Source organism: Panthera pardus, unplaced genomic scaffold (assembly GCF_024362965.1).
Source record: "Panthera pardus isolate Hobbes unplaced genomic scaffold, ASM2436296v1 HiC_scaffold_19, whole genome shotgun sequence".
Classification (NCBI taxonomy): Eukaryota; Metazoa; Chordata; class Mammalia; order Carnivora; family Felidae; genus Panthera; species Panthera pardus.
In genome coordinates, this window is record NW_026526754.1 from 24,606,767 (window position 1) to 24,634,396 (window position 27,630).

Consider the following 27,630-nt stretch of genomic DNA (forward strand, 5'->3'; position numbering starts at 1 on the left):
GGACACTCGGCTCGACTCCCCCCTGCAGGGCGGAGGGGGGGGGTGGTTCTGGGGACGGTGGGGTGTGGAGGTGCCCCGGCCAGAGGCGGGAGCCCGTGGGAGTCCGGCCTGCCGGTCCCGGGATGCGATCGCTGGGAGGGCCAGGTGGGCTTGGCCCAGACAGGCCCTCCGAGCCGGGAGCCTCGGCGGGGTCCCCGGAAGCCCGGCGGCGGCCTCCGCGCCCGCGCCCTGGGGGGACGCCGAGCCTGCCCCGACGCGTGGCTGCAGTCTTGTGTTCAGCCTGGGAACGCGCGTGTCAGCGCAGGAAGGACAATCCCCGAGTCTCCTCGGTGCAGCCCCACCGTGTCTCTGTAATGAGAACGGTGCCGGGTGATGCCTCACTCTGCGGGACGATGCTGTCTGCGGTGACGTCTTCCCGCCAAGGAACCGGCCACACCGTCCCCCGCCCCGCGTTCGTTTAGGGGATTTGGGACCCGGAGAAGGCTCTGTAAGTTGAATCTCAGAAATGCTGAGAGCATCCCAAATGTGGTTTATAGAAACAGGCTGAAGTGGTCCAACTCAATGCCAGACTGCCTGCATTTTCTTACATCTGTGAAATCAAAACCAGACAGAATGCTTTATTAGAATGCACTGCCTGATGCTATTTTTTTCCCATGGCGAATATAATCGGCCCCAACTTTTTTGTTTCTCTGCGTGTTTATCTTGGAGGGTCTCGAGTCCCGTGATAGATCCTTCCTCCTCCTCCAGAGCCACTGCCCAGCCTTTTCTCCCCGGCGGGGTCTGGGGAGGGGCCTGGCAGGCAAGCGGGTAGGGGGCCTGACCCTGACCCCCCTGCAGAGATCACGGCCTCCACCCTGCACCCGCCCCCCGCGGCCTCTCTCACACAGGCCCCTGGCTCCTGGGCTCGCCCTTCTTCCTTCCGGGACCTGGCCCACAGGGGAATCTGGTCTGGCCCTAAGCGGATTCATGCGCCCTGTTTCCAAGCAAAGCCTGCTGTCCACGCTGCCCGGACCGCCCTCCCTTCCTGCCCTGGGGGCTCCCACTCATCCTCCCCCACCCCGAGCCGCTCCCTCCCCCGAGCCCCCATGACACTTTGTGCATCCTGTGATTGTAGCATCCACATCGCGGGTGGCCGTCTGTTGTCTGTCTAGCGTGGACCTGGGACGCCACAGCTGTCGTCCTGAGGGCCGGCTCCCGGGGGCGCCTGAGCTGCCGTGTCGAGGATTCACGGAGCGTGTGACTCAGCAGGACAGGACATTCTTGTTTAATGATGTCATCGTGTGCAAGGGAGGAGGACATAGTCCAGACCCTGCGACGCTCAAAGTCGCTAGAGCATCCGAATCCGCTGGAGGGCTCGTTAAGCCTGGACTGGCGGCCCCTCTCCCCAAGCTTCTGCTTCCAGAGTTCTGGCTGGGATCCCAGGGGCTGTCGGTCCTGCTGGTCCCCAGGCTGGGGGGCACTGACCTGCGTCCCAGGCCGGCAGCCTCAGCGTCCCCTGGGGCCCTGCTAGAAAGGCAGAGCCTCACCCTGCTCAGACCTACTGCATACGAATCTGATTTTAGAGACCCCTCGGGGGGCTGCTGTGTGTGTCAGAGGTGAGGAAACGCTGGTTTCGACCCTGAGCTCCCTGGTGCGGGAATCACATACCGTTCATCCTGTGCCCTCTGCACGCGGAGGCCCCTCACACACACGTGTCGACTGAATGCTCAGTAAGCCGAGTGTCCCCCGACTTTCCCTTCGTTCCCAAGTTGTGTATGAAGTGTCCCCGCCGCGGGGAAGACGCTCTGTCAGAGATACCGGAAGGACACTGCTTACGGCTTGCGCGTGTTCAAGGACACGTAGCTTCAGCAAACACACGCAGGCCTTTCCCGGGCCTTCCCGAGGGCGGCTCGGCCACCGTCATTTCTGAGGACAACCAAAATCTGAACGCACTTCCCCAACTAGTGCCAGAGGGAAGAGCTAGAAAGATAAACTCGGCCACGTTTGGGGGCCCGGACCCAGCAGCAGAGGGGCGCAGAGGCCTCGGACGCCACCTTGGTTCTTTCCGGTTGAGTCTCTCGTGGCGCCACCTGGTCGCCATCAGGGAGGGATGTTGGGACCTGTGGCCACGATGCCCGCACGGCTCTGGGAACCCCTCTCTGGAAAGCACTGGGTATGTTTATGTATGCAACGTGCGTTGATTGTGCTCCTGCTGTATACGGGGCCCTGGCCGGGGTTCAGGGGGCCTGCCCTTCACAGAAGGCATTGCTCCCCGTGCCGCTTGCCACTGTGGAAAAAGCCACAGGAGTATCAGCCAACCAGGATGGGACGTTCGAGAGCCCCATCTGGACCCCGTGGCTGCCCCTCCCTTTCTATCTCGTCTCCCCCTCTGATTCTTTGTGCTGGGAAGTAGGTTCTCATACGTGGGACTGTGGGCTTTGGAGCAGTGGGCGGGTGGGTCCCGATCCATATACATAGCTAATCTGGACAAATCAGGCCCAAACTTTCCCGGTTTTCCGGGCATGTATTTTCGTGTGTTCTGGAACATTCTGAGCATCGTAGACTCACGGGAACAGGGAAAACGTTTGAAGGCTAATTTCCGATCGACGTTTTCTGGAGAAGAAAGGAGGAGCCCATGAGCCCCGGCCACGCCAGGCCCAGTGTCTTCCGCTCTCCCGCCTCGGCCCCTGCGCACCTGGCACCGCGCCAGGCCTCACCCTCTTCGTCATGCGCTTTGTGACATTAGCGGCAGCTCGCTGGACGAAGGAAGGTGGGAAGGAGGGGGCGCAGACACTGAGCTAGAGAAGTAAACTGGGGTGAGATCGCCCATACCCCGTAATGTGCTTCTGAGATTAGTTCTTGGCCTAAAGGCAGTAGGGAGCCATTAGAGACTCTAGGCTGGGAGCAACCCAAGCAAAACTGTGTGTTTGGAGCATCCCTGTCGGATGTGGTGGGGCTGAGCTGGAGGCTGAGGTGAGGCGGGTGCAGAACCCGGGGGAGGGGCGCCGCTGGCTTGAACTGGGGAAGCGTGGGTCTAAATGCACACACAGAATGATCGCTAATTGCTACAAAGTCACGCTTCCGGTTGACGCAGTCGTGGTGTTCGCTTCTTGTTGCCTCTGTAACAAAGGACCACAAACCAGGTGGAAGTTTATCCTCTTGTAGCCCGGATGCCAGCAGCCCCAAATCAAGGCGTGGGCAGGACGGACCCTCTCCAGGAGAGGGTCCGTCCTGCCTCTCCCAGCTCCTGGGAGCTCCCGGCACCTCCTGGCTGGTGGCCGCGTCCTTCGCGTCCCTCCAGCGTCTCCCTCCGTCCCGCAAGCACACTTGTGGTCACAGTGAGGGCCCACCCCGCCACCGGGTAATCTCAGCTCCCGGGACCCGCCGGGCAGAGCCTTGGCCACGTCGGCAGCCCCTCTGGGGTGTGGGTTGGGACGGGGTATCTCTGGGGCTGTGGCTCAGCTGGGCTCACGCGGCCGGCACTCCGTCCGTGTGGCGGCTCACCGGCAGCTGGAAGCGGCTTCCACGGTCGGTGACTCAGCGGGACCTGCCCCCGGGAGCGCGTCGGGGCCCACACCTCTGATCCTCTCAGCAGTCCGAGGAAGGGCCGGGCAGCTGCACCCCTGCGCGGGCAGCGGCGGGACAGGCTCCGGGGGGGCCCACACGCCGCCCCGCGGCACCCAGCCAGAGGCGCGTCCACGCTGTGAGCGGGCCAGGGGCGGAGCGAGGCCCGGGGCTCACGGGCAGGGCAGCGGGGAGACGGGGCCGCCGGGAGGGGCGGTTGCAGAGAAGCCGGGCTACCCCTTGGCTGGGGAGGGGGGCCGGCGGAGAATCTGGGCCTCGAGCACAATCGGAAATGCTGACGGGGTGTCTGCTTCCGAGCTCAGGGGGCACGCGCGGTGGAGGGTTTCCAGCCCCGCTTCCTTCTTGAGACGGCCCTGGCCTCGCAGCGGCAGCATGGCCTCTGGAAGCTTCCGGTCCGAGCCCCAGGGGCGTGAGCCGCTTCCTCGGAGGTCCCCAGCCACGCCCCGGCACCTCATCCCGTGGGCCTGACTTGGGCCACGGCCCCCGAGACCAGGTGATGGATGCTCTGACGGGCTGGGCCCCGCGGCCGTTCTCGGAGCTGCCCCGGTCCGCCCGACCTGAGGAGGGGAGCGGGGAGGACACCCGAGGAGCCGGCACGGGCGGCCGGGGCACGTGGGGGTGTCCGGCAGGGCCACCGCCGTCGGACCAGCACGCCTGCTGGCATCTACGGCCCCGGCAACCACGGCCAGCGTGCACGGGGCAAGGCCTCCAGTTTCACGCGAAATGAATTCGTAGAATCACACGCGTCCAGGGGAAGGGGGAGGGGAGGGAGTGTTCCCTGGGCACGTACCGCGTGGGAGGCGCCGTGGCCCCGACGGAGATCTCGCTTAATCCTCGGCGACCTTGAGAGGAGGGCGCAGTCATCCCCAGGCCCCGGTGAGGACGGCCAGCGGCAGGTGCTACGCCGGGATTTGAGCCCCGGGAACCCGCGTGGGCCTGTCAGGTGCCTCTTGTCAGTCAGAACGTCTGCGTGTCCTCGTGCGCTGCCGGGTGAGGACGTCGTCACCTCCTAGACGATCTCTCCAATGCCGTCCCTGCCCAGCAAGGGAGCCAGGCGGGGCTCGAGAGCCTCTGTGGCCCTCGGGTGCTGGTGGAAGCCGTCTGGGGAGAGGGCTCCATGGGGCTTAGCGCAGACACTGCCTTTAAGGGGTTCTCCTGGGGGAGCGGGGTCTGGATACTTCGGGAGAGTCTGGGGGCGGACGCTGTCTGTGGGGGATCGTCTCAGCCCTCAGTCGAGCCGTGCCCGGCGCCAAGGCCTCGTCGAAGGCGGGGCGGGTCCCCACCCTCCCGCCCACCCTGCTTGGCTGCTGTGGCCCCGTTTCCTTAAGCAGGGGACGGGGGGGGCCAGCAGGGCGGGGGCGAGGCGGGTGCCAGGGTCTCCACCTCCCAGATGGCGACCCCGGGCCCGGGGCTCACAGGCTCTGCAGACTGCGTGCGCGCTGCTTTTCGGAACACCCCAGCGTCCCTGCGGGTCGCGGCTCCACAAAATAAACTTGCTGAGTCGTGGTCCGTTGCGTGACACCTTCTCGCTTTGCTCCGTCGTCTTATCCAGAGGTTTTGTTTCCTCCCCGCTAACGAGTGCCGGGCACAGCAGGGCCAGCGCTCAGCGGCTCTGCCGGCTCCGGACGGCCCTCCTGTCACACGGTCCCTCCGCCCACGGCCCTGTGAGGCTCACCTCATTCTCGCCCCGCAGGTGACACCCCTGGGACACCCGGGCCTCTTTCCGCCCCGGAGCCTGCGCCTGGCCCGGCGGCTGCGCGAGGCCCCAGAGACGAAGGATGGTTCGTTCGCGTTCTAACCGCTAGACAGGGGCGTGTTATCACTGAGAACAGGCGTGGACGCAAGCACGTCCCCTCCCCTCCCTCCTCTGCCCTTCCCCGCCCTGCCCTCCCTGCGGGGAGAACTGGCTGGCACCCTCGCTCCTTGGGTGGGGGGCCCTCTGGCAGGTCGCCCTCTAGCTTGTGAAACCAGTTGCTTTGGCCTCAGCGCCTCCGTGGTTGTCCAGCCCATCCTTCATCGCGTCAGGGCCCCTGGGCCGAGCGCAGGGTGTTGCTGGTGCTTTTCTGCCAAGTACGAGAGCCTCTGAGGATGGCCAAGTCGTGTGTGTCCAAGAGGACGTCAGGGCCTGGGAGGTGATGTGGGGGCCTCTGGTGTTGCCGAGGGGGAGTGGTCAGGCCGCCGTGGCTGGTGGCTCGGCCTCAGGATACGAGACACTTTCGTGACAGGCAACCATGTCAGCTGTTGGAAAGCACGTTGCACGGATGGGGAGCAGTGAGCGAGTCTCCTGCCCAGCTACTGAAAGGGCCACTTGCTTTCTCTGGGTCTTTCTCTCTACCTAATAGCTCCATGCTCCTGAGGGCTCGTGTCCTGATCTCCCTGAGGTCCCCTGTCCTGATCTCCCTGAGGGCTCCTGTCTGCATCTCCCTGAGGGCTCTTGTCCTGATCTCTCTGAGGGCTCCTGTCCTCATCTCCCTGAGTGCTCTTGTCCTGATCTCCCTGAGGACTCCTGTCCTCATCTCCCTGAGGGCTCCTGTCCTTATCTCCCTGAGGGCTCTTGTCCTGATCTCCCTGAGGGCTCCTGTCCTGATACCCTGAGGGCTCCTGTCCTTATCTCCCTGAGGGCTCCTGTCCTCATCTCCCTGAGGGCTCCTGTCCGCATCTCCCTGAGGGCTCTTGTCCTGATCTCCCTGAGGACTCCTGTCCTCATCTCCTTGAGGGCTCCTGTCCTCATCTCCCTGAGGGCTCCTGTCCTCATCTCCCTGAAGGCTCTTGTCCTGATCTCTCTGAGGGCTCCTGTCCTGATCACCCTGAGGGCTCCTGTCCTCATCTCCGTGAGGGCTCCTGAAAGCAAACCCTCCTTACCTTGCCTGTCCCCACATAGTCTCAAGAGGCAGGAGCCATTGTCACGTTAATCCTCGCATAGGTTAAATGATTTTCTCAAAGTCAGCTGGATGGGGCCTCAGAGCCTGCGCAGCAGCAGCAGCAACAGCAGCAACACTAGCTAGGATCCCAGGGCCGTGACCTCCCGTGGAGGTGGCCAGTGCTGATCCTGACAGAAAGGGGCAGATCTGAGAGCCTCAAGTGCTAGGGTGGGCAGGGCTGTGGGCCCACAGAGGTGGGCTCACTGAACTGCCCAGCAGGGAGGACGGTAGCCATTGACCCGGGGCTGGCCCAGCAGCCAGTGTGGACAGGAAGTGGCTGCTCTCTAACTCAGGCGACATGTGGCAGAAATGTTAAGATGTCCCCTCCTCTTGGCATGCGGACACTCTCTGTCCCCTGGCCTCTGCCATCTAGGAACTCATAGTACCTATGAGAAGGAGCCTCAGGACTAAAACTGCGCTCGAGGACCACAAGCCGACCCGGCGTGGAAACCAAAGGAAGCACCGGGTTGGGACGGAGCTGGAGGCCACAGGGGCTGCCCTGCTCTGCCACTTGCCGGGGACCTTTCCTGACCACAGCAGGAGGCGGCCAGGCCTGTGAGCCCGTCCTGCGTCTGGGGCTGGTGGGTGCTCTTCCTCAGCACTTCAGCGGGTCAGCGACAGTGCAGGTGACAGTGCGGGGGCAGGGGGGGAGCAGGTGGCCTCCGGGGGAGGGGCTGGGCGCCTTCCTGCAGCTCGTCACCTTTCTCCACGAACGAGCCAGCTGCTGACAGCCGTCCCCATTTTCTAAGAGCTGCGGGGCCAGAGGAAAAGAAATGGGAGCCCTGCAGAGCCCCGGTCCCACCTCCCCGCACCTCCCTGCGCCTCCCTGTCCCTCCCTGCGCTTTCTTGCCCCTCTCTGCGCCTCCCTGCAAACCGCCTGCTCTCAGATACAGCTGGGCACGGCTGTAACCACATGACCTCGATAACGTGTGCACAGAATGTGCTTTCGGAGCAGCATGGATTTTGCAGCGTGTACAAACAAGGCCTCCCGCTTTAGAAAAGCACAAGGAGGCCAAGAGGGTGAGGGCCCTGCCTTTCTGGGCTCAGGCAGCGTCTGCACCAGGACTGTGCCACTGAAGACAGCCCGTCTGGGGGCCTTGGGTAGTGGTTTTGAAAATCCACGATTCGGCCCCCACTGATGGTTTGAAACGAGGCTGCTGAGCCTAGGATTTTCCGGGGCGCCGCGAGGACTTTGGAGGCCGCCGCTGTCGGCCGGGCCTCACCCCCCACCCCGCCGCCCCGCCCGGGAAGGCCTGGCACACAGGTGGTGACGGCCCTCGCGGAAGGGATGAATCCGCGCACACAGAATTCCATTAAAAAGGGCAGTGTGCGTGCCCTGGGGGGCCTCGGGCTGTCACGGAGGCACAAACACGAACAGAGCCAGGACATCGGGAAGAAGCCCCGTGGCTGTTTCGCCGGTTTCTGTACTCCGAGCTATCTAAACGGAAATCTCTTCCGGAGGAATTCATGTTCTGTGTAAACTGGTCGAGGCCGTGCTCTGTGGGTTTGGGGAGACAGGACAGAGCTCCAGAGAGAGAGCACTGAGGGCGACTGAGGGCCAGATAGCCAGGCCCACGGTGCCTGACTTGGGAAGCCGGGACCGTCCTGCCCGGAGGAGACAGCAGCGCTGCACCCGGACGTCTCCCAAATCAGCAGCGCTCTATTCTTGCCGGAGACTGGTGCTCTGACTCACCTCCGTCGGCCCCGCTGCATCCGGCAGCCAGCCTTACGCTTTCCGTTTGCAGGCGGGGAAAACTGAGGCCCAGAAGGGACAGTGACGATGCGAAGGGGCGATCAGGAGCTGTGTGTCCAAGCCCCAGCCTTAATTGTCTGGATGGCACCGAGCCTCACCGGCCGGCCCGGGTTCAATCTGCCGCCAGTGACAGCTGGCACTGGGGCAGGAGGGAGGCTGCCGAGGCAGGTCAGACACTGGCCCCCAACGGGGCAGCGTTCGAGATTCTGGCGAGGGAGGGGCTCAGCCTGCGGCAGCTCTCTCTGGACCCGCCCGCAAGGGCCTGAGCACAGGAGAAGGGGATCCCTGAGAATTAAGCACTGTGAGTCACTGGAAAGATGCTAAGGGGACGGAAGACACCCACAAGGAGCGTCTCACCCTTGCTCTCCTCCGCGGTCCGCACGATGTCCCTTTCCAATGTGATGTCACCCCCCGCGTGGGCAGGAAGGGGGGTGCTCAGAGAGAACAGCCCGTTGCACGAGGCCCCGTGGCTGGAGAGAGCAGGGGCTGTGCGTGGTCCGTTCCTGCCAGAGCTCGATCCCCCGGACCACGTGGCGTCCGTGGCCAGCTTCTCCCTGCTCGTCGGGGGCGGCGGGCCTCTGATGGACAGCTCGCTCTTGAACCGCCATTTTCTCCTCGTCTGGGTCACGTTCCACCTGGGCTGCCCAGAGCGGGGACGTCTTGCCCAGCCGGTCATAATGTGCATCTGTGGCAGCCGCCCACTTCCCCGTGATTTATCGGGCTTGGTCCGCGCTGCAGAGAACGACACGTCTAGGAAGCTGGCCGTCTCTGCTCCGGAGGCCATTGGAGAAACCGTACCTGTCAGGAGAGCTGCCCTTTTGGCTTTGACGGTAGAGCAGAACCATCAGGAAGGACACACGGGTAGAAGGGCGAGGATAGCAGGCCAGGCCAGCCTTTGCCGTGGGCGTCCCGCCCCCTTGTGCAGCGGCAGGGAGGGGGCTGTCCGGCCATCGGAACAGCAGGCTGTTCACACCGAGCCACCCATCAGACCGGATTTCTAACCTCTGCGTCCTCGGCACTGGGTACACACCAGCGGCACAGCGTGTGGGGTCCCGTGGGATTAAACGCTCAGTGGAAAGCAGAGGTCTTCCCCGAGGACGTGGGGGCCAGAGTTTGGGGGCGACGTGAGCCTGTCTGCATTCTAGAGAAAACCCTTGTCCGTGGTGTCAGTTACGCACTACCGTGTAACAAACATCCCCGAGCCACAGCAGCTGAATGCAGTCAGCATATACCGTCTCCCCGTTTCTGTGGGCCAGGGGCCTGGCAGTGGCTTGGCGGTGTGGTGCTGGCCTCACAGCGTCTCACCCAGCCTGTCAGCTTGGCTGCAGGCGTCTGGAGGTCGCCTGGGCCCCGGGGCGTCCATCTCCAAGCTCGTGTCTGGAGGCCTCAGTCACCGGCCACACGGACCCCCACCGGGCAAGCCATCTGGGGGAGGGGGGGCGGGCGGGGTGATCTCGTCTTGTACGTCACGCACCATCACGTCCACGGCCTGCCGTGCGTCAACAGCCAACCGCGAAGCCTAGCCCACCCTCAAGGGGAAGGGACTTCGTCTCCACCGCTGAGGGCAGGGGCGTCCAAGTATTTGCAGGAGTGTTTTAGAGCCACCGTGCCCATCGCAGCCGGATGGAGCTAACCATCCGTTTATTCAGAAAGTACTTAAAGCTGACGGTGCGGCGGGCGAGGTAGGCAGTGGTTGGATGTGCTCCTCTCCCCGTGCCGGGGGTCAGTGCTGCGGGGAGCCGCCTGTTTTGGAGAGAGGGCAGGGCCGGCTCGGAGCGCATCCCTGAGGGCCCGGCAGTGGGGTGAGGCGGCGAGGGGCTGGTGCAGCGGGGGCGCCCCTGCTCCTGCCCCCGGAACCTTCTGCCGAGACGGAAACCTTCTACACCCAATCCACACGGTTGCCCTTAGTCACACGTGGCTGCTGATCGCTCGAAATGTGTGTCCGGGAACCAAAGCACTGAATGTTCGGTTTCATCGAATTCTGACTCGTTCTGAATGAGTTAAGTAGCCGCCGTGACGAGCGGTGACCACCGGGGACGGTGCGGGTCAGAGAGCAGTGGCTCGGGCTCACGTGGCTCGGATTCAGCGAGCGGTGGCCGGCCGGCCCCCTCCTTATGGCACTCTTCCTCCACATCGAGGGGCATCGCCGCCTCCTAGTGTCCTCTCGGTGACCCGTGTTGGCCTAGGTTCTGCCAGGGCCCCACTTGGAGCAGGCGGGGACTCACCAGGAACCGGGGAGGGGGGGCGTGGCTTAATGCCCCAGCTCTGGTCTGCACACACCCCCCGAAATGCCTCCCACATTCCCGCTCTGATGTCACCAGGGGGAGGCTGCAGAGGACGCTCACAAGGCTCCGCGGGCTCTCTGAGGCGTTCGTGGACTTTGTCCAGGGACACCTGTCAGCCCCCGTGCGCACCTGGTGGTCACACGCACGGGGGTTCTGCACGTCACAGCCAGCCCGGGCCCACGGCCAAGTCCTGGGTCACCCGCCCCCATGGGTTCCGAGTCCCTCTCCCAGCCCTGGAGGCTCGAGGGGCACCAGCCCGGCCTGCGGGAGAAGCTCTGTGCTCGTGAGCTTGTCCCCAGGGCTTCCCCCGCCTCTGAGCCTCCCACAGCCCGGCGGAGTTTGCCAGAGAAAGATGAGAACTTTTAGTCATAAAAAGGGTGTTTTCAGAGGAAAAAGGCAGCCGAGAGCAGGTGAGTGGCTGTAAACCAGAGCAGGGTCCGCACGGCCCCTCGGTGCCCCTGTCTCCGTGGTGGGAGCGTGCCAGCGGGAAGGCATTCGGGCCTCCAGGCGTGCCGAGGGCAGGTGGGTGTGAGGGGCCGGCTCCGGCCTGCGTGCCAACTGTTGTTCGGGTAAAGACCCCCTCGCCCCCACCTCTCCCAATATTCGTTGTTGAGCGGCCCGTCTTCCCGAGGATCCAGCCGGCCCGGACCACCCGCAGGCTTTTGCGGCAAAGCAAGATCTCGTTTCGGGGCTCCTGCTCTCCACGGCGCATTTGTTCTGGGGGTGTGGGAAGGGGACGGTGCCCCCAAGCAGGGTGCGGACAGGAGGGACAGCGCACCCCCGCGGGGTCTCGCAGACCCTCCGCTGCTCTCTCCGGGGGTGGTGAGGAGCACTGAGCTGCCCACCGGGGACGGCAGAGGGCGGTGGGGGGGCGGGGGGCGGGGGCGGAACACACGCTTGCTCCCCACCGGCCAGCAAGCTGTCTGAGCGCACACCTCTGGGTAAGGGGCCTGCGGCAAGGTTCCCGGCGCTGGGGGCCCCAGAGCTTTCTCTCTGGGCGGAGTCCAAGGTGATGCCCCATGCGGCTCCTAGAGCCCGCCTCCGATGCCCGGGTCGTTCCTGCAACACTTTTCACTCGATGCCTCATCGTCCTTCTGTGCAGGCTTCTCGGGTCCCCGAGACCGAGGACAGCATGGGGGTGGGGGGGGCGTGGAGGTGCGTGAGGGGCAGCGGTGTGGGGTTCAGAAGGGCCCAGGGTGGGCTTTGAGCCCCAGAGGGCTCTATGCCTGGCAGGTTCTCAGTGCCCCTTCAGAGGCTCCGGGGAGGGTCCTTCCTGCCTCTTGCGGCTGCTGGGGGCTCCAGGTGACCCCTGGCTGTGGCCGTGCCCTCCACCCCTGCCTCTGTCTTCACGTGGCCTCTCCCCTATACGTTTCTGCGTCTCCGTCTGGCTTTCTCCTGGAGACACCAGTCTCTGGGTGAGGGCCCACCCTAATGGCCTCATCTTGACTTAAACACATCCTCAAAGACCCTGTTTCCAAATGAGGCCCCCATTCACAGGTACTGGGGGTTAGGGCTTCCCCGTGTCTTCTGGACGGGCCGCATTCACCCCATAACAAGGACAGATTCTGAAGGTAAGAATTTCTTAGGAAGTGCGTCATAAGCCCCGTGGAGTGGGTAGAAGTGACCAGAACGTTGGCTCGGGGACCCCTGGGAACCTGAGCGAAGCATGTGTGCGCCTGCGTGCCGGGCGCCGTCCCACGAAGCCCTCTGGGCGTTCGGTGATGCCGAGCCCTCTTCCCACCTCGTGCAACACTGTCCAGAGCGGGCGCGCGGAGAGGAGACACTCGGCCTCAAGGTCCTGCAGGGTTTTCCCGCACGGACAAAAGAGACGCTCCCAGGAAAGGTTGAAAACCTCACGGGCCGGACACGGGATCGCCCTTCCGAGAGGAAGTCACGCGCGAGGTGCAGGCGGAGGGAGGGCGGTGGGGCGGCCTCCTTCTGTCCCCGCGGGTTTAACTTGGCCTCTCGAAGGCTGAAGGTCGTAGGGGCGTCGGCTGCATTTTTCCTGAGAAGCCTGCAGCTTTGCACTATCATTCCAGAGACCTGGATCCGGCCCGACGCGGAAAATGGAGCGGTTTGCTGTGAAGCTAACGCTAGCGGCCTGACTGCAGGCATCTAGGAAGTTGGCGAGCAGCACCCCGTGCGTGTGCCAGCCCTGCGCGTATGATGCGAAAAGCAGCGGGGCGCGAGGTGTGGGTGAGGGAGCGGAGACCTACGCGTGTCCCTGGAGCGCCACGGCTTTCTGTCATGAGGCATCCTTTCTGGCAGCACACGACCCCCCCCCCAGCACCCCGATTTCACCCCAGACGTTACTGGAAGCCCTTTGCCACAAGAATCTGAAGGAGCTCATTATTTTAGGAAAGTAAATGGTGAATGAGGAAAATAATATCCGAATACATAACCTCAAACCACGATGGAGAGGTTTCCCGATCGAAAGTCAGCCTCTCGTGACCCCTGATTACTTTCCTGCTTGCTCCAGGAGGTTTGGGGGGCCCCCCCGCCCCCCACCGCCCCCGGATCGGGGTGCCCGGTGCTTTCTGCGAAGGGAGGACGGCTCCGTGCCCGGAAACTCCGTTCCAGGCAGACTGCCCCACTTTGGCTGCGTTTTCAAAGGGCTTTGTTCTTCAGGGTTCCGTCCGTGTGCAAACGCCGTGAACAGCAGCGATCCCGACCCTGACGGGTGAGCGGAGGGTCACGTCTTCTCCACGGAAGCTGCCCCTTCCCGGGCAGAGGAACCACCCACAGACGGTGCGGGCCGTGAGCTGTCAGAGAAGCGCTGTCTCCTGAGACGTCTTCTGCGCCGTCGTGAGGAAGAATGTTGTGTCTCAGGACACACACAGGCCAGAACAAATGATGAATTTAACATGGATCTGGAAAGAAGTCCTGAAAACCAAGGAAAGTCAGCAGGGACGCCAAGCCTCGGGAATGTTCCAAGAAGGAAGGAGGACCGTGGCCGAGGAGGGTCCCAGATGGCGGGAGGGCCGCCGGGGATTAGGGGTGAGGGTGGGGCAGCCCAGGGGCGCTGGGTTCCCAGCCGAGGGGCAGGTGCGGTGCGTGTTAGGGCAGGGCGCGGCCTCACGCTCAGGCTGCAGGTCCAGAAGGAGGCCCCGGGGAGAGACCCCGAGCGGGACGCAGAAGGGCCGTGGACACGGGGCCTGCCCGCCTCGGCCGTGTGGGCTCTGTGACCGCAGTGTGGTCTGCACCGCGTCGAGCGTGCGAGCGCAGCCGCGGGAGGAGCGCGAAAGCCAGCACCTCCCTGCAGGAGGGCTCCCGCCGGCCTTGACCTGGGCCTCGGGGGCGGTGTGGGCTGCGGACGTCTGCCGCCCCGAGGAAGGGGCACGGGCGGGGTTGCGGGTTCCTCCGCGCCCTGCACCTGACTGAGCAGACATGGGACCAGATGAAGCGGGCCGGGCGGCGGGTAGGGGTGCCCCCCTCCGACATCTCACTTAGTTTCGCCTCGGAATACTTCAGGGGTGCGTGTCCCCTCCGTAAGCACAGCTCAACTGTGAGATTGGAAAATTCCACGAGCGCTCGGTCACACTGTCCACAGACCTTGTTCAGACCCTGCCCAGTGTCCCAGCAGGGTCGCTGATACCGGGGGCCAGTGGGCGGGCACAGGCCTGCTGTCTGTGGGATGCCCCCCAGAGGCCGAGGTGCCGGCCGAGCTCCTCCTCCGTGCGTCCTGTCTGGAGGTGCCTGACGCCGGGGGCCCCCACCCGGTTAGGGTGTCCCCTGGGCTCCTGCCCTGGGAAGGGGCTGCTTGTCATAGGTTCTGGCACCACCACAACGAAGGACCACAGCCTGGGCCGCTTAAAACTGCAGGCGTCTTTTCCCCCACAGTCCTGGAGGCCGGAGGTGTGGCAGGGGCCCCGCTCCCTCTAGGGGCCGCGGGGGAGGGTCCTTCCTGCCGGGTCCGGCTCCCTGGGGCCCGGGCATCCCTGGGCTGTGGCCCCGTCCTCCAGTCTCTGTCCTGGCTTCACGTGGCCTCCCCTCCTGTCTGAAATCCTCCTGTGCCGCCTCAGGTGGATGCATCCGGGGCCCACGTGTGGCCCCATTCCCAGGCTCTGGGCGTCGGGGCCCACGGTCACCGACCACGGAAGCTACAAGGGTTTTGTGGGGTGCCTTGGGCACGTGTAAGTGTCCTTCGTCAGACCTCGATAAATGTCACCGTTGCTAAATGATGATTTTCCATTTCTGTCCTTCTCCTCTGCTTATGCATTCGTATCAGTACGGACTCATGGGTTTCGTTTCGTTTTACGGGTCATAACCCATGGCCATTATTCTGTGTTTTGGCGCTGAAATCGTCCCAGATTTCTGTGTCCCTTTGACACGTCCGTCCTTCTTTGAGCCAATTCCTTACTTTCGCGTAAAAACAGATATCCCGGCTCACCTTGCACTTCCTCTGCCACAGCCCTGCCGTGTGGCATTTTCCCCCAAAATCCTTTTTTCCGGGCACACGGACTTCAGAAACCCAGATCTGGGCTCGGGGCTCCGCTGCCCCTGGTGCTCGGCTCGCGTGAGGACAGGTGCCGGGAACACACCTGCATCCGCAGCCCCTCCCCGGTGTGGCTCACACGCGTGTGGGAGACCGCGAGTTCACACCCACACCCCCAATCCCAGCGCCTGACCCCAGACCCCGGGGCCATTCCTGTTCCCTCCCTTCTCCTCCAGGGAGGCGCCTGGCACCCACCGTCGGACTTACTTGCTTGGTCCCGGAGCAAACAAGATAGTTTCAGAAGTGCCCAGCACCCCACCCCCCCCCCCCAAGAAAACCAAGGCTATTACCCAGAGTTTACTATTGCTTACACTTTTTTTTGTCTTGAAGAAAATGTTGTTCAGAATTGACTCCGGTGAGTTCCTGCCTCCCCACACGTTATTCCTTGGAGATACACTTAGACTCTTTTGTCTCTGCCATCCTGGGGAGCCCCCTCCCCATGTTTTTCATCTTCGGGTGTGTAAACTGCTGTCACGGCTCCCCCAGACGACACGCGAGCACCCTCAGAGGTCCTGCACCGCTCCCAGCTCGTCGTCCCTCCCCTCTGCACATACACCGTCTCGTGCGTTTCTGGCTGATTCCTCCTGAGATTCTCTCTGCAAAAATAGTCATGGTCTGGGGCGCCTGGGTGGCTCTGTCGGTTGAGCGTCCGACTTCGGCTCAGGTCACGATCTCACGGTTCGTGGGTTCGAGCCCCGCGTCGGGCTCCGTGCCGACGGCTCGGAGTCTGGAGCCTGCTTCCGATTCTGTGTCTCCCTCGCTCCCTGGCCCTTCCCCGCTCACGCTCTGTCTCTCTCTAAAAACTAAGTAAAGGTCCACAAGCTGGACTTGTCAGCCAAAAAAAGAAAAATCATGCTCTGTTTCCTTGTTTCCCCTTCCTTTCGCCCAAAAGACGGCACTGAGAGCGCATCCTGGAAGCCGCTCTATATTTGCTCCCGGAGGACAGCCTTGCTCTTTCTCACGGCCTCGTGGAGCCCCGCGTGGACGTGTCAAGCTCGTTCAGCCACCGCCGTGCCCACAGGCGCTCGGCTTCTTTCCGGGCTCTTGCAGGCACAGTGTTGCGCCAGATCACCTCGTGCACGCGTGCTCTGGTGCTGTCGTCGGGGCGGCTACCGAACGCATCCTAGCAGGGAGCTTGCCGGAGCGCAGGTGACGGGCTGCGTTCCCTGCACGGGGACCCCGGGGGGGGTTTGTGTTCCTCCCAGCAAACCTGGGAGGGTCGGCAGTGACGCTTTTAAATAGCTGCAGCCCGAGAGGTGAGCCCTGATATCACAGGGTAGTTTCAACCTGCACTTCTGTTGTGAGCGACGTTGAACAACGCTATGTGGATAGTGGCCATTTTTATGTATTTTTGGTGAATTATGTCTGTGCATCTTTGCTCACTTTTCTATTGGGTCTGCCCTCCCACCTCAATTTTTAGTAGTTCCCCCTATAGAAGGATATTCTCCCTGTATTTTTTTGGTATATTTTTGTGTATATATCCCTGTATATTTTGTGTATATTTTTTTTGTATATTTCTGTATTTTCCCAGTTTGTCATTTGCCCTTTGAATTTCCTTAGGGTGCATTTTTTAAACCATGGAAATAATGCGCTTTTAAAAGTATTATTACTTTTGTTGAATTCTTGGCTCATAGAGATTTTTGGTTAAGACTTTATTTTCTTTAAAAAATTTTTTTTAATGTTTGTTTATTTTTGAGACAGAGAGAGACAGAGCATGAATGGGGGAGGGTCAGAGAGAGAGGGAGACACAGAATCCGAAGCAGGCTCCAGGCTCTGAGCTGTCAGCACAGAGCCTGAGGCGGGGCTCGAACTCACGGACTGTGAGATCATGACTTGAGCCGAAGTTGGACGCTTAACCAACTGAGCCACCCAGGCACCCCAAGACTTTATTTTTTTAGAGCACTTTAAGATCCCCCAGAAAACTAGAGGGGGCCGTACCAGGATTTCCCATATACCTCCTCCCCTACACACACAGCCTCCCCCACTGTCAGTGCCCCCACCAGAGTGGCGCGTTCGTTACAAGCATGAACCCACCCTGACTCGTGCTGATCACGCACGGTCCATAGTTACGACCCGAAGATTCACGCGTGGTGTCGTACGTTCTGTGGGTTTGGACAGGTGTATAATGAGTGTGTCCACCTGTACAGCATCACATAGAGTATTTCCTCTGCAGTCTGTCCATTCCTCCTTCTCCAGCCCCTGGCAAGCACTGATCTTTTTACTGTCTCCAGAGTTGTGCCTCTTCCGGAATGTCAGAGTCGGAATCATACCACACGTACCGGCTTCTCGCACGTCTTCTTAGTAAGACGCATGCAACTTTCCTCCGTGTCTTTTCATGGCGGCTCATTTCGTTGTGGCACTGAGCAAGACCCCGCTGTCTGGATGGACCACAGCTTATTCATCCATCACCTACTGAAGGACACCTTGGTGGCTTCCGAGTTTTGACCATTAGGAGTGAAGCTGCTAGAAACATCCCTGTGCAGGTGTTTGTGTGGCTGTAGTCTTCTGTGCCTTTGGATGAATGACCAAGGGGTGACACTGCTGGGTCTTATGGCAAGAGTACGTTTAGCTTTGTAAGAGATCACCCAGTTCTTCCAGAGTGGCTGCCCCATTTTGCCTTAACGAGAGCCCCCAGTGTTGTAGATTTGGGCCGTTCCGATGGGTGTGTGGTGGTGTTCCCGTTGTTGTTTGAATTCGTACCAACACATCGCTGAGTGCTGTAGCCGCATGCTGCGTTGTGAGTCTAGCAGTGTCGTAGTAGCCCTTGACTTTGTTTGTCCCGTTCAGTATTGACTTGGCTATTCTGGTCTTTCACCTCTCCATATAAACTTTAGAATCAGTGTGTCTGTATCCACAAAATAACTTGCTGGGATCAACTTGGAAAGAGCTAACATCTTGATGGTCCTGAGGTCTTCCTATCCATGAACATGGAATATCTAAATGGTATAACTGTTATTTAGTTCTTTGATTGTGTTCATCAGAGTTTTGCGGTTTTCCTCACGTGGATCTTGTACATATTTTGTTAGAGGGGCGCCTGGGTGGCTCAGTCGGTTAAGCATCCAACTTCGGCTCAGGTCATGATCTCACGGTTCATGAGTTCGAGCCCCGCGTCGGGCTCTGTGCTGACGGCTCGGAGCCTGGAGCCTGCTTCCGATTCTGTGTCTCCCTCTCTCTCTGCCCCTCCCCTCTTCCGTGTTCGTGCACATGCGCACTCTCTCTCTCTCTCAAAAATAAACATTAACAAAATTTTTTTTAAAAGAATCATACCTAACTTTTTTATTTTGAGATGCTGATGCAAATGGTATTTTTTTAAATTTCACATTCCACTTGTTCAGTGCAATTGACCCTTGTGTATTAACCTCGTATCCCTCAACCTTGTTGTGATCACTTATTAGTTCCAGGAGGGATTTTTTTTTTCTATCAGTTCTTTCAGATTTTCTACATAAACAATCACGTCATCTGTGAACGGTTTTATTTCTTCCTTCCCAATCTGTATACCTTTTCTTGTCTCGTTGAATTAACTAGAACTGCCAGTGTGATGTCGAAAAGGCGTGCAAGAGAGGACATTTTTGTGCTTGATCTTAGTGGGAAGGTTTCTAGTACAATGTTAGCTGTAAGCTTTTGCAGATAGTCGAAAAAAATCAAGTCGAAAAAAATCCTTCTATTCTTACTTTACTGCGAGTTTTATCATGAATAGGTGTTGGGTTTTGTGAAAGGTGTTTTCTGCATCTATTAATATGACCGTATGTTTTTTCTTTCTTAGTGTATTGATGTGACTGATACTTTCATTAATTTCTAATTTTGAATCAGTCTGGCATATCTTGGGTAAACCCCACTTGGTCATGGTGTATAATTCTTTTATACATTGCTGGATTCAATTCGTTGATATTTTATTGAGGGTTTTTGCATCTGTATTCATGAGAGATAATGGTAATGTCGTTGGTTTTGGTATCAGGGTAATGCCAGCCGCATAGAATGAGTTAGGAAGTGTTTTCTCTGAAACAGATTATAGAGGATAATTTTTTCCTTAAATGTTTGGTAGAATTCACCAGTGAGCCCCTCTGGGCTTGGTGCTTTCTGGTTTTTAAGGTTATTAATTATTGATTGAATTTTCTAAATAAGTGAAACCTATTCAGATTGTCTATTTCTTCTGTGAGTTTTGGCAGATTATGTCTTTCAAGGAACTTGTCCATCTTGTCTAGGTCACCAAGTTTGTAATCACAGAGTTCTTCCCAGTATTCCTTCATTACGCTTTTAATTCCGTGGGATCTGCTGTGATTCATTTCTTTTTTAATATTTTTATGATTCATTTCTGATATTAGTCATTCATGCCCTCTCATCTTAGCCCAAGGCTCCCTGATTTTATTGATCTTTTCAAAGAACCGGCTTGTGGTTTGTTGGGTTTCTCTGTTGACTTCCTGTTGTCAGTTTCATTGACTTCTGCTCTAATTCTTACCCTTTTCTCTGCTCATTTCCTATTTGATTCGCCCTTATTTTTTTCTGGTTTCCTGAGATGGAAACATAAAGTACTGATTTTAGCTCCTTTTTTTCTTTTTTTGTAATATGTGCAGTCAATGCCATAAACCTTCCTCTAAGCACTGCTTTTGGTGCATTCCACAGATTTTAGTAAGTTGTATTTTTATTTTCTTTTAGTTCAAAATATTTTTAAATTTCTCTTGAGATTTCTCCCTTGACCCGTTTGTTATTTAGACGTGTGTTGTTTAATTTCCACATAGTTTGGGATTTTCAACTTATCTCTCTGTTACTGATTTTTGGTTTAGTTTTCTTGTGGTTTGTATTCTTTAAAAAATCAAATATTTCAAATGTAACTAATATGCCATTTAGCTCTTGGACACCGTGATAGTTCTTCGGGTGTGCATGGGTTTTTGAGGTGGGTCTGTTTTACCTGGCAGTTCATACCGTGAAACAGATGCAGGCAGAATTCAGGTGTCAGATAAGGATTTGGGCAGAGTTTATACACAGCATTCTGGTGCCTCCCCCTTTCTCTCTCTCTCTCTCTCTCTCTCTCTCTCTCTCTGTTTTTGTGTTTTCCTGGATTTCTCCCATCACTTTCCAGCTCTGCGATCTCTGTAAATGTTGTCCTTTGCTTTTCAACCCAGTGAGATTATGTGCCTTCTGCTAGAATGTCAGCCATCGGCGTGGTGCTGACTGGGTCTTGCCATCAGGCAAAAACATCATGAAGTGGGACTCACCCGGCGTCACCCCCTTCATCCACGTGCAGACACGCTTCTGTCCTCTGCCACTGGCCTGTGCTCCCCACTTCCTTCAGGGGCCGTGTTTCCTCCGTTGTCTGGTGTTGGCGGCTGTGTGGGGAAGAGAGAATCTTACAGAGGCTCGTTCTCTGATACGGGATTTCGGTCGTCTTTGTACAGGGGTTGGGGCTCGTCCTATTTACTTATTGAGCCTTTTCAGGTTGTTGGATACTTTTGCCCAGAGGACCTGGGAACTTTTTCTTTATCTTTAACTTTGATAGCTTCACTGAGGTACGGCAGAGCCGGAACTCCAAGGGGAATTTTCCAGGAGCCCGGTGGCTCTGGGCATGTAGATTCAGATCGTCTACCTCTGCAGTTTATACGTGCTGGCTCTTCCCGCCTTCTTTTCCAATCTCTTTTTCTCTGACACTTTTTGCTTTTTGACTTTATCTCATTTCCATTCCCTTGGTCCATTTTTCTTCTCTCCTTCAATGGTATCATTAAATTGTACTCAACTCTGCTCCTGTTTGGGCATGTTTAATGAAGTCTTCATTGCATATGTGACTTTGTCTTCTTTCTTTCTTTCTTTCTTTCTTTCTTTCTTTCTTTCTGTCCATATTTACTTCATTTCTTCCTGGATGCGTGTGTCTATATGTGTGTGTATCCATGTTTGTTCTTAGTCTTGGAATTTACGGCTCAAAGCGATTGTCATACACTCAAGTGCTTGTTTGAGAATATTTAGTCTCCTTTGGAGTGTTACGTTACTGTTTTCTTCTGTTCTGTTTTGATTGGAGGGGATGGTAAGTTTTTCCACCTGAAATGTTTTGATCCCCATGCTCTGTTTCCTTTTTATAACAGCTTTTAACTTTTTCCAAAAAATTGCTAAACAGGGTCCCCAAATCTCCGTTCTTCACATCTACACACATCCACACATGTGCATGCACACACGAAGAGAGAGAGAGAGAGAGAGAGAGAGAGAGTGAGTGAGTCTGCTTATGATGGCTCTGAAAGTACCTGAGCCAGTGTGAGAAGGGAAAATCTAGAAGTTTGGACTTCTAGACTGTTTTTTTCTCTCCCTTAAGAGGTGTTAAATTCTTCATTATCTAGGTGAAGAATTCTATCTGCATTTTATGGACATGGTGGTCAAGTTGGGGCGGCTTATGAGATTCAGAATTGCCCTTGTTTTCGGATAGCGCAGAGCCCCTGGGTGCACACAGACAGGGTGTGTGCTCTCCTGTGCTGTCTGGCTGTGAGACCCGAAATTTCCCTACAGATTTTCCCCACCGCCTTGGCATCTCGGAAGGGCAGCTCTCCCTCTCCCCCCCTGAAGAATTGCCTTTCTGAGGCTGCGTCCTCAAACCCTGCATGCATTTCTGAGGTCCTTTCCTGTGGCCACTGCTGCGGGTTCTCAGAACTCTCTTTCTGGCACTTTCCCAGTTGTGACGGGCTGCCTCTTCCTGGGGGTGTTTCTAGCTCGGTCCTCTTCTGTTTCCCAAACTCATGCCGTTCCCCACCCAGCTTTCTGAGGTGGGAACGCAAGAAACAGCTCTGAAGTTAGTGCTTATTTTTCTGTCTACAGGATAATTGTAAGTTTTTAGTATTCGTTGTCACGTGGATATGCTGACAGCGTGGAACTTGCGTGGGCCTTGCTCCCCTTCAGTTGCGTGAGTTTTCGAGGGTGTCTGGAAAGATCCAGATTTAGGTGGCCGCCGTTATCTTGCCCGCCAGGAAGCCCCAGCCCCTGCCCCACATCTTTTTGATAGGAAACTGTTCGTATCTTGAAACGCGTAACCTTGGGACTGAGGTTACCTTCAACTAAAAAGAGCAAAGAATTTGGAAGTAAGTCCAAGGGGCCGTGTGTCCACGCAAAGCCCGCCTGCTCCATAAAGAGGCTGTGTTCCCTGCGAAGGATTCCTCGGTCGGCGCCTGACAAGGGCCAGCTGGGCTCCCCGCGCTGCCCCGTCTGTGGTTGGCTCCAAGCAGAGATTTCCGACAAAGAGGACGTGCTCCGCGAAGGCGCGATTCACTTTCTGCTTGGCCTTTTGAGAAGCTAGAGTTTCCAGATGAGAGGAACCAGGGCCGCTCCTGGTGTCCCGAAAGAGCCGTGTTAACATCCCCACCGCGACTGTGGATCTTTCCGCCCCTGCTTTTAGTTCTGTTGGCTTTTTAGTGAATAAATACAAACTTCGGATTCTAATATTTTTCTGGCGGATTCACCATTTTATCACGAGGAGAGATGTCCCTTTGTGCCTCCGGTAATCCTTCCCTCCCGAAGGCTTCGCTTCCGTCGCGTTGGTATAGCTACGCGAGCTTTCTTTCGGTTCCCGTTTGAGTGGTTTTCCATTCAGTGTGCTTATCTTTCAGACTTTCTGCCTTATAATGAAGGCTTGTCTGTGGTGACCAGCACAGGAGATGGTCAATTACTGAGATGTTTGGATTTATACCGGCCATATTTCTTGCGATTTGACTTATCTCTTTTATAAGCTCTTTTCTCTCGTGTCTTGCCTTTTGTGGATCAATAAACATTTTAGATATTTCACAGTTTCCCTGTATTAACTTTTACTGGTCCTTTAGTGGTTACTCTAGAGGCACATCAATCTGTAACAATCTAAGACACTTAGCCACTCCCCATTCATGCGGGAAACGTGGAATAACTTAACTCTCTTCAGACCCAGCCGCTCCTTGTGTTTTGTGACCATGCCTTCTAACGCCCCACGTATTTTGGACCCCACGACTCATCCTCATCGCGGCTTCGTGCAGCCGGCACTCAGGAAGCGTTCGTTCGCGTGTGTCCACATATCCGCCCTTGCTGTTGCTTCCTTGTTCCTCCCTGAAATTCCACTTTTTTCTCTGGGGTCATTTTCTTTTTGTCTGAAGAACCTTTAGGACTTCCTTTGGAACAGCTTTTCTGGCAGGAAAGCCGCTCGGTTTTTACTTGCCCGACGTGTCTCCATTACACCGTTATCGTTAAGAGGGTAACGGAAGCGGGCCAGCGCTGCTGCTTCGGCATTCTCAAAGACGGGACCTTATTGTCTCTGGACCTGCCCGCGTCTCTGCCGAGGGGTTGGTCGTCAGTCTCGTTACTGTTCCTTTGAAGGCGAGGAGTCTTTTCTCGCCACTTCCATGATTTGTCTTTGGTTTTAAGACGTCTTAATACGATGTGCTTTCAGCGTGGCTTTCTTCATATTTATCACGCTTCTGATGCTGCGGGTTTCAGGGGTTGGTTTCTTTTATTATCTTTTCAAGTATTACTTCTTTATCACTCTTGATCTCTTCTCCCAGGACTCCAGTTACCGCATGTTTAACCTCTTAACCATGTCCCGTCTGTCTCCGACGTTGTTGTCGTGAATTGTTTCCTCCTGCTTCAACGTGGTTAGATTCTATCAGCCTGTTTTCCAGTTTACCAATTCTGTCTTCGGCTGTGTCTAACCTGTGTTCTTCCTCTTCAGATAGCGTATTTTCCCCCCTCGGTTCTAGAATGCCCTCTGCTGAGTTTCTCCATCTTTCCGTCCCTTTTCTTAAATTTACTCAGCATGGTAGTTTTTAAAGTCTGCCTTTTAAATCTGATATCTGGATCAGTTCTGGGCCTGTTTCTAAGATCTGTGTTTTCTCTTGGCTTTTGGACATGTGGTCCTGTCTTCTGTCACAACAAGTAATTTTATTATTGTTATTATTTTAGAGAGAGTGTGTGAGTGGGTGGGGGAGAGGGGCAGAGGGAGAGAGAGAGAATCCCAAGCAGGCTCCACGCTCAGCATAGGGGCTAACACGGGTCTCAATCCCATGAGCCTGGGATCATGACCTGAGTCGAAATCAAGAGTGGGACCCTCAACCTACTGAGCCCCCCAGGCACCCCACACACACACACTGGTGGGTCCTAGAGTCTAAACTTTGCTTCTCGAGGGCCCTCCACACAACCCATTTCCACCTAACCCCAGAACTTACCACATCACCTCTGGGGAAAACTGGCTAGTCCTTCCAACACCCTACGTCGCCGCTAAAAGTTCCACTGATTCTCTGTCCCTGGTGGGGATACCCTCTGGGTGCAGCGCCACACGGCTCTCGGCCTCCCGCCAGTGCCACAAGCGACAGGTGCCCCCAGAATCCAAGCAGGTGCCGGTGGCTCTCCTCGCTGGTCCCCCTTCTCTAAGCCCATCCTCCTGACGCCCTCCAGCAGGCGGCCCCTTGCTCTCTGGTTGTTCTCAGTGGGAATCGTGGCCTCGTACTAGCTCTCATTCCCACCTACAGCCTGTTACTGGGATTCTGAAGCGGGCGTCTCCACAGGCCCTCTGATGGGTGCGTCCTTCAGGAGGCGGGAAAGGCCCACAACGAGAGCCAGATCTCACGCTCGCCCGCTGTGCTGCAAAACCGTGAGCGCTGCTTCTAAGTGGAAGCACTAACAGGTCTCGGCTCCCCTCGGGTGCCTGGGGGATGCCATCATGAGGAGCGAGTGTGGTGAACCCCAGGCTCCCCGCAGCCAGAGAACGATGCCAGCCCCCTCCTCGTCCCGCAGAAGGGTGCTGGAGGCGAGGGACAACCGGATGAGAGTTTGACCCCCTGGCCCATGATGGGCCTGGGTGATGGGGTGTTGTCATTCAACGCTCACGAGCCCCTGGAGCTCGTTGAGTCGTGCGATTCATCTCATTTAATGCTTGTAACGGCTGTGAGACAATTACCCTTGCCGTCCTGTTTCGCAGACGGGGCAGCCGGCCGCACTGCTTGCCGGGGGCCTGGTACTTTAAGCGGCGGGGCCCGAATTGGAGCCTGGGTGTATTGGCTTCAGGGCCCGAGTTCGGACGCGTACGGCTCTCGGGTGGCCGTGGGCCGCGAGCACGGTCGAAGGACTCCCGGGACCTGGCCTCCCAGACCAGCCCCACCTGCTTTCCGCTTCCAAGGCTTGGCTGAATCTGCTCGCTCCCTTGAGCCTGCAGATTTCCACACGCTCTGGCCAGACGCCTCGCTGCCCCCGCCCTCCCACCACCCAGCCCGTGCCAGGTACCAGTCCCTGGGAGGGAGATCAGCCAGAACCCTGGGGCAGGCCTTGGGCCGGGACTCCGTTCTGTCCACACTGCTTGCCGAGTGCCTGCTCGGCGCCGCAGATGAGGCCGGGGGAGTGCTCGGACACAGAGCCCAGAGCCGTCTCACGTGTCACTGTTAAAGCAGGACTTGGGGCGAGGCCGGACTGGGGTCAGCTTGGCCGCAGGACGCCGGGTCCTCCCGGCATTGCTTCTCTCGTCCGGGAACCCACAAAACCAGCTCCCCACAGCTGTGAGGGCGCAAGGGCCATGACATAGAGGAAGCGCTTTGTCACGTGTAAACTCCCCGTGGCGCTACTCCCCGTGGAGGCTGCTGGGCCTCCCTCGGGCCAGCCCAGGCTCCCTGGTCACGGGGGCGTTTTTCCCAGAGGGGTTTCAGGACCAGGGAGCAAGGCTTTTCCAAATAGCCAGAACGTGGCCATGTCCAAAGACAGGGAAAGCCTCCTGCACACCCCTGCCAGACCGGGGCACGGGGTCCTCGCGCGGGGTCCTCGGCCCCAGGCGGGAGCCCCTGTCCCGCTGTGTGTCCAGCACGTGCCATCGGAGACCAGCGGGGGCCCAGGTGTTCATGCCTCATGGTGACCACGTGCCAGGGTAAGAGCGTTGCAGACCTGCTTCCTCAGCGTAGAGGCTGGAGCCTGGAATCAAGGCGCCACCAGGCCGCCCTGGCGGCCGCATCCCAGCTCCGCCTGGTTTGTCCCGGGCCTCCGGTGTCCTTTCCTCTTTCTCTTTAAGGACGATGAATGTGGGGCCCACCTGAATCCAGGATGACCCCATCGCGATAGCCTTTACTTAATCAACCGCAAAGACCCTTTTCCCGGATGAAGTCAAGCTTCCACGTTCTGGGCAGGAGACCGTCTTCCGGAGCCACCATTCAACCCAATATTTCTCACTTTCACACTTTTTAAGAACTTTTTTCACGGTTATTTATTTTTGAGACAGAGGGAGACAGAGCGCGAGCGGGGGAGGGGCAGAGAGAGCGGCAGACACAGAATCCGAAGCGGGCTCCGGGCTCCGAGCCGTCGGCACAGAGCCCGACGCGGGGCTCGAACTCACGGACCGCGACATCACGCCCTGAGCCGAAGTCGGTCGCTGCGCCCGACGGAGCCAGCCAGGCGCCCCTCGTCCACACTTTCTTGACTGAGGTTCACAGCAAGGAATACATCGCTTCGCCTCGACCGTAAACGACCCGCACTCACAACCACAGATGGAATGTTCTGTGCGGCTCCGCTCTGCTTCTTCTCCCCGCTTCTGTCCAGTTGCAGACTCGCTCAGTTGACCCCCCGACCTCCTCGCGGCCTGCAGCCTGGATCAAAGGCTCCTCTCGGGAGGGGCGGACCCTCTGTGTCGCCGCCGGCCTGCCGGTTCCACGCCGAGGGGGTGGGGCTCGCTGTGGAGGGGGGTCCGAGCGGTTGCCTGAAACCCCACTGTCGCGGGTGGGAACCTTCTGCCTGAAGGCGCTCGGGGCAGTGGTGCTCGTAGTGGGGACGGACGGGGCCACCCAAGTGTCCAGTCACAGGGGAGGCCTTGCCGAGCATCACACGGCCCCTACGAGCCTGGTTAGAAACGCGTCGGGAACGTGGAGAACGGCTCCTGACGTAACGTGGGCGAAGAGCTCCAAAGAAGGATGCGAACGCGGTCAGTGCTGTGGCCATGGGGCCCAGAGCGGCATCTGTGTGGGCAGATGTGTGTGTGTGTGTGTGTGTGTGTGTGTGTGTGTGTGTGTGTGTTTGCCGAATGAGTCAGTGAGCGACGTAGGGGAGCGGCAGGAACCCCTTCCGGCCCCCTCCAGGCCGGTCTCCAAGCGGGGACAGTCCGTCTCCTGTCGGCCGTGCCCCCGAAGTGCAGGCCGCGCAGGGGTGCGGACATACGCCGGGGCAGGGGGCGTTTGCGGAGTGACGGGTGGGTGACAGTTGGGGCGTTTTTAGCGTTTCCCCTTTTTGCCAGATGACTGGTAACGCCGGTTTCGTCGGGGCTGAGTCCTTCTGGAGACTGGGCCTGTAGGCAGGCCCCGAGGAGGGGCTGGGGGGAGCAGGTCCGTCAGCACACCGGCCACATGGTGGAATGATGCCCCGCGGCCCAGGCCCGCTCATCCCTCCCCTGCGAGGCGGGCCCGTCTTCCCCTGACCCTGGGCCGGCGGCATCCGGGCCCAGGGCTAGCAGGCCACACGCGCTGAGCCCGGACCCGGGGCGGCGAACCCCCGGGGGAATCGTTTCTTCCTGCTCTAACGTCGCGGCCCACGGCGCCTCACCTGACGGGCCCCAGCTGGGGAGGTGGCTGCTTGATGCCCCTGGCCGTGCCCCACCCCCCGAGGTCCGGGACACCCCCAGGCCGGGCCCCAGCAGGCGTGTCAGCTGGTCAGGTA

General features: G+C 58.3%; 1 protein-coding gene across 1 annotated transcript; it reads right to left on the reverse strand.

Annotated features, from left to right (window-relative positions):
• Nucleotides 1-2,504: 2,504 nt before the first annotated feature.
• LOC109245552 (uncharacterized) lies at nucleotides 2,505-26,041 on the reverse strand. Its single transcript, XM_019412957.2, has 7 exons — nucleotides 25,876-26,041; nucleotides 25,374-25,494; nucleotides 25,106-25,233; nucleotides 11,115-11,240; nucleotides 3,484-3,861; nucleotides 2,812-3,098; nucleotides 2,505-2,592 (listed from the first exon to the last, which is right to left on the reverse strand). The coding sequence occupies exons 1-7, from the start codon at nucleotides 26,039-26,041 to the stop codon at nucleotides 2,572-2,574; spliced, it is 1,227 nt and encodes a 408-aa protein (XP_019268502.2). The 3' UTR covers nucleotides 2,505-2,571.
• Nucleotides 26,042-27,630: the final 1,589 nt, after the last annotated feature.

Coding starts and splice junctions, on each gene's coding strand:
- LOC109245552 (XM_019412957.2), bottom strand. CDS start 26,041: ATGGGGTCATCCTGGATTCAGGTGGGCCCCACATTCATCGTCCTTAAA. Junction 25,495..25,875: donor CCTCTACGCTGAGGAAGCAG/GTCTGCAACGCT, acceptor GCGCCCTCACAG/CTGTGGGGAGCTGGTTTTGT. Junction 11,241..25,105: donor GCCTTGGAAGCGGAAAGCAG/GTGGGGCTGGTC, acceptor CCACACCCCCAG/AACAAATGCGCCGTGGAGAG.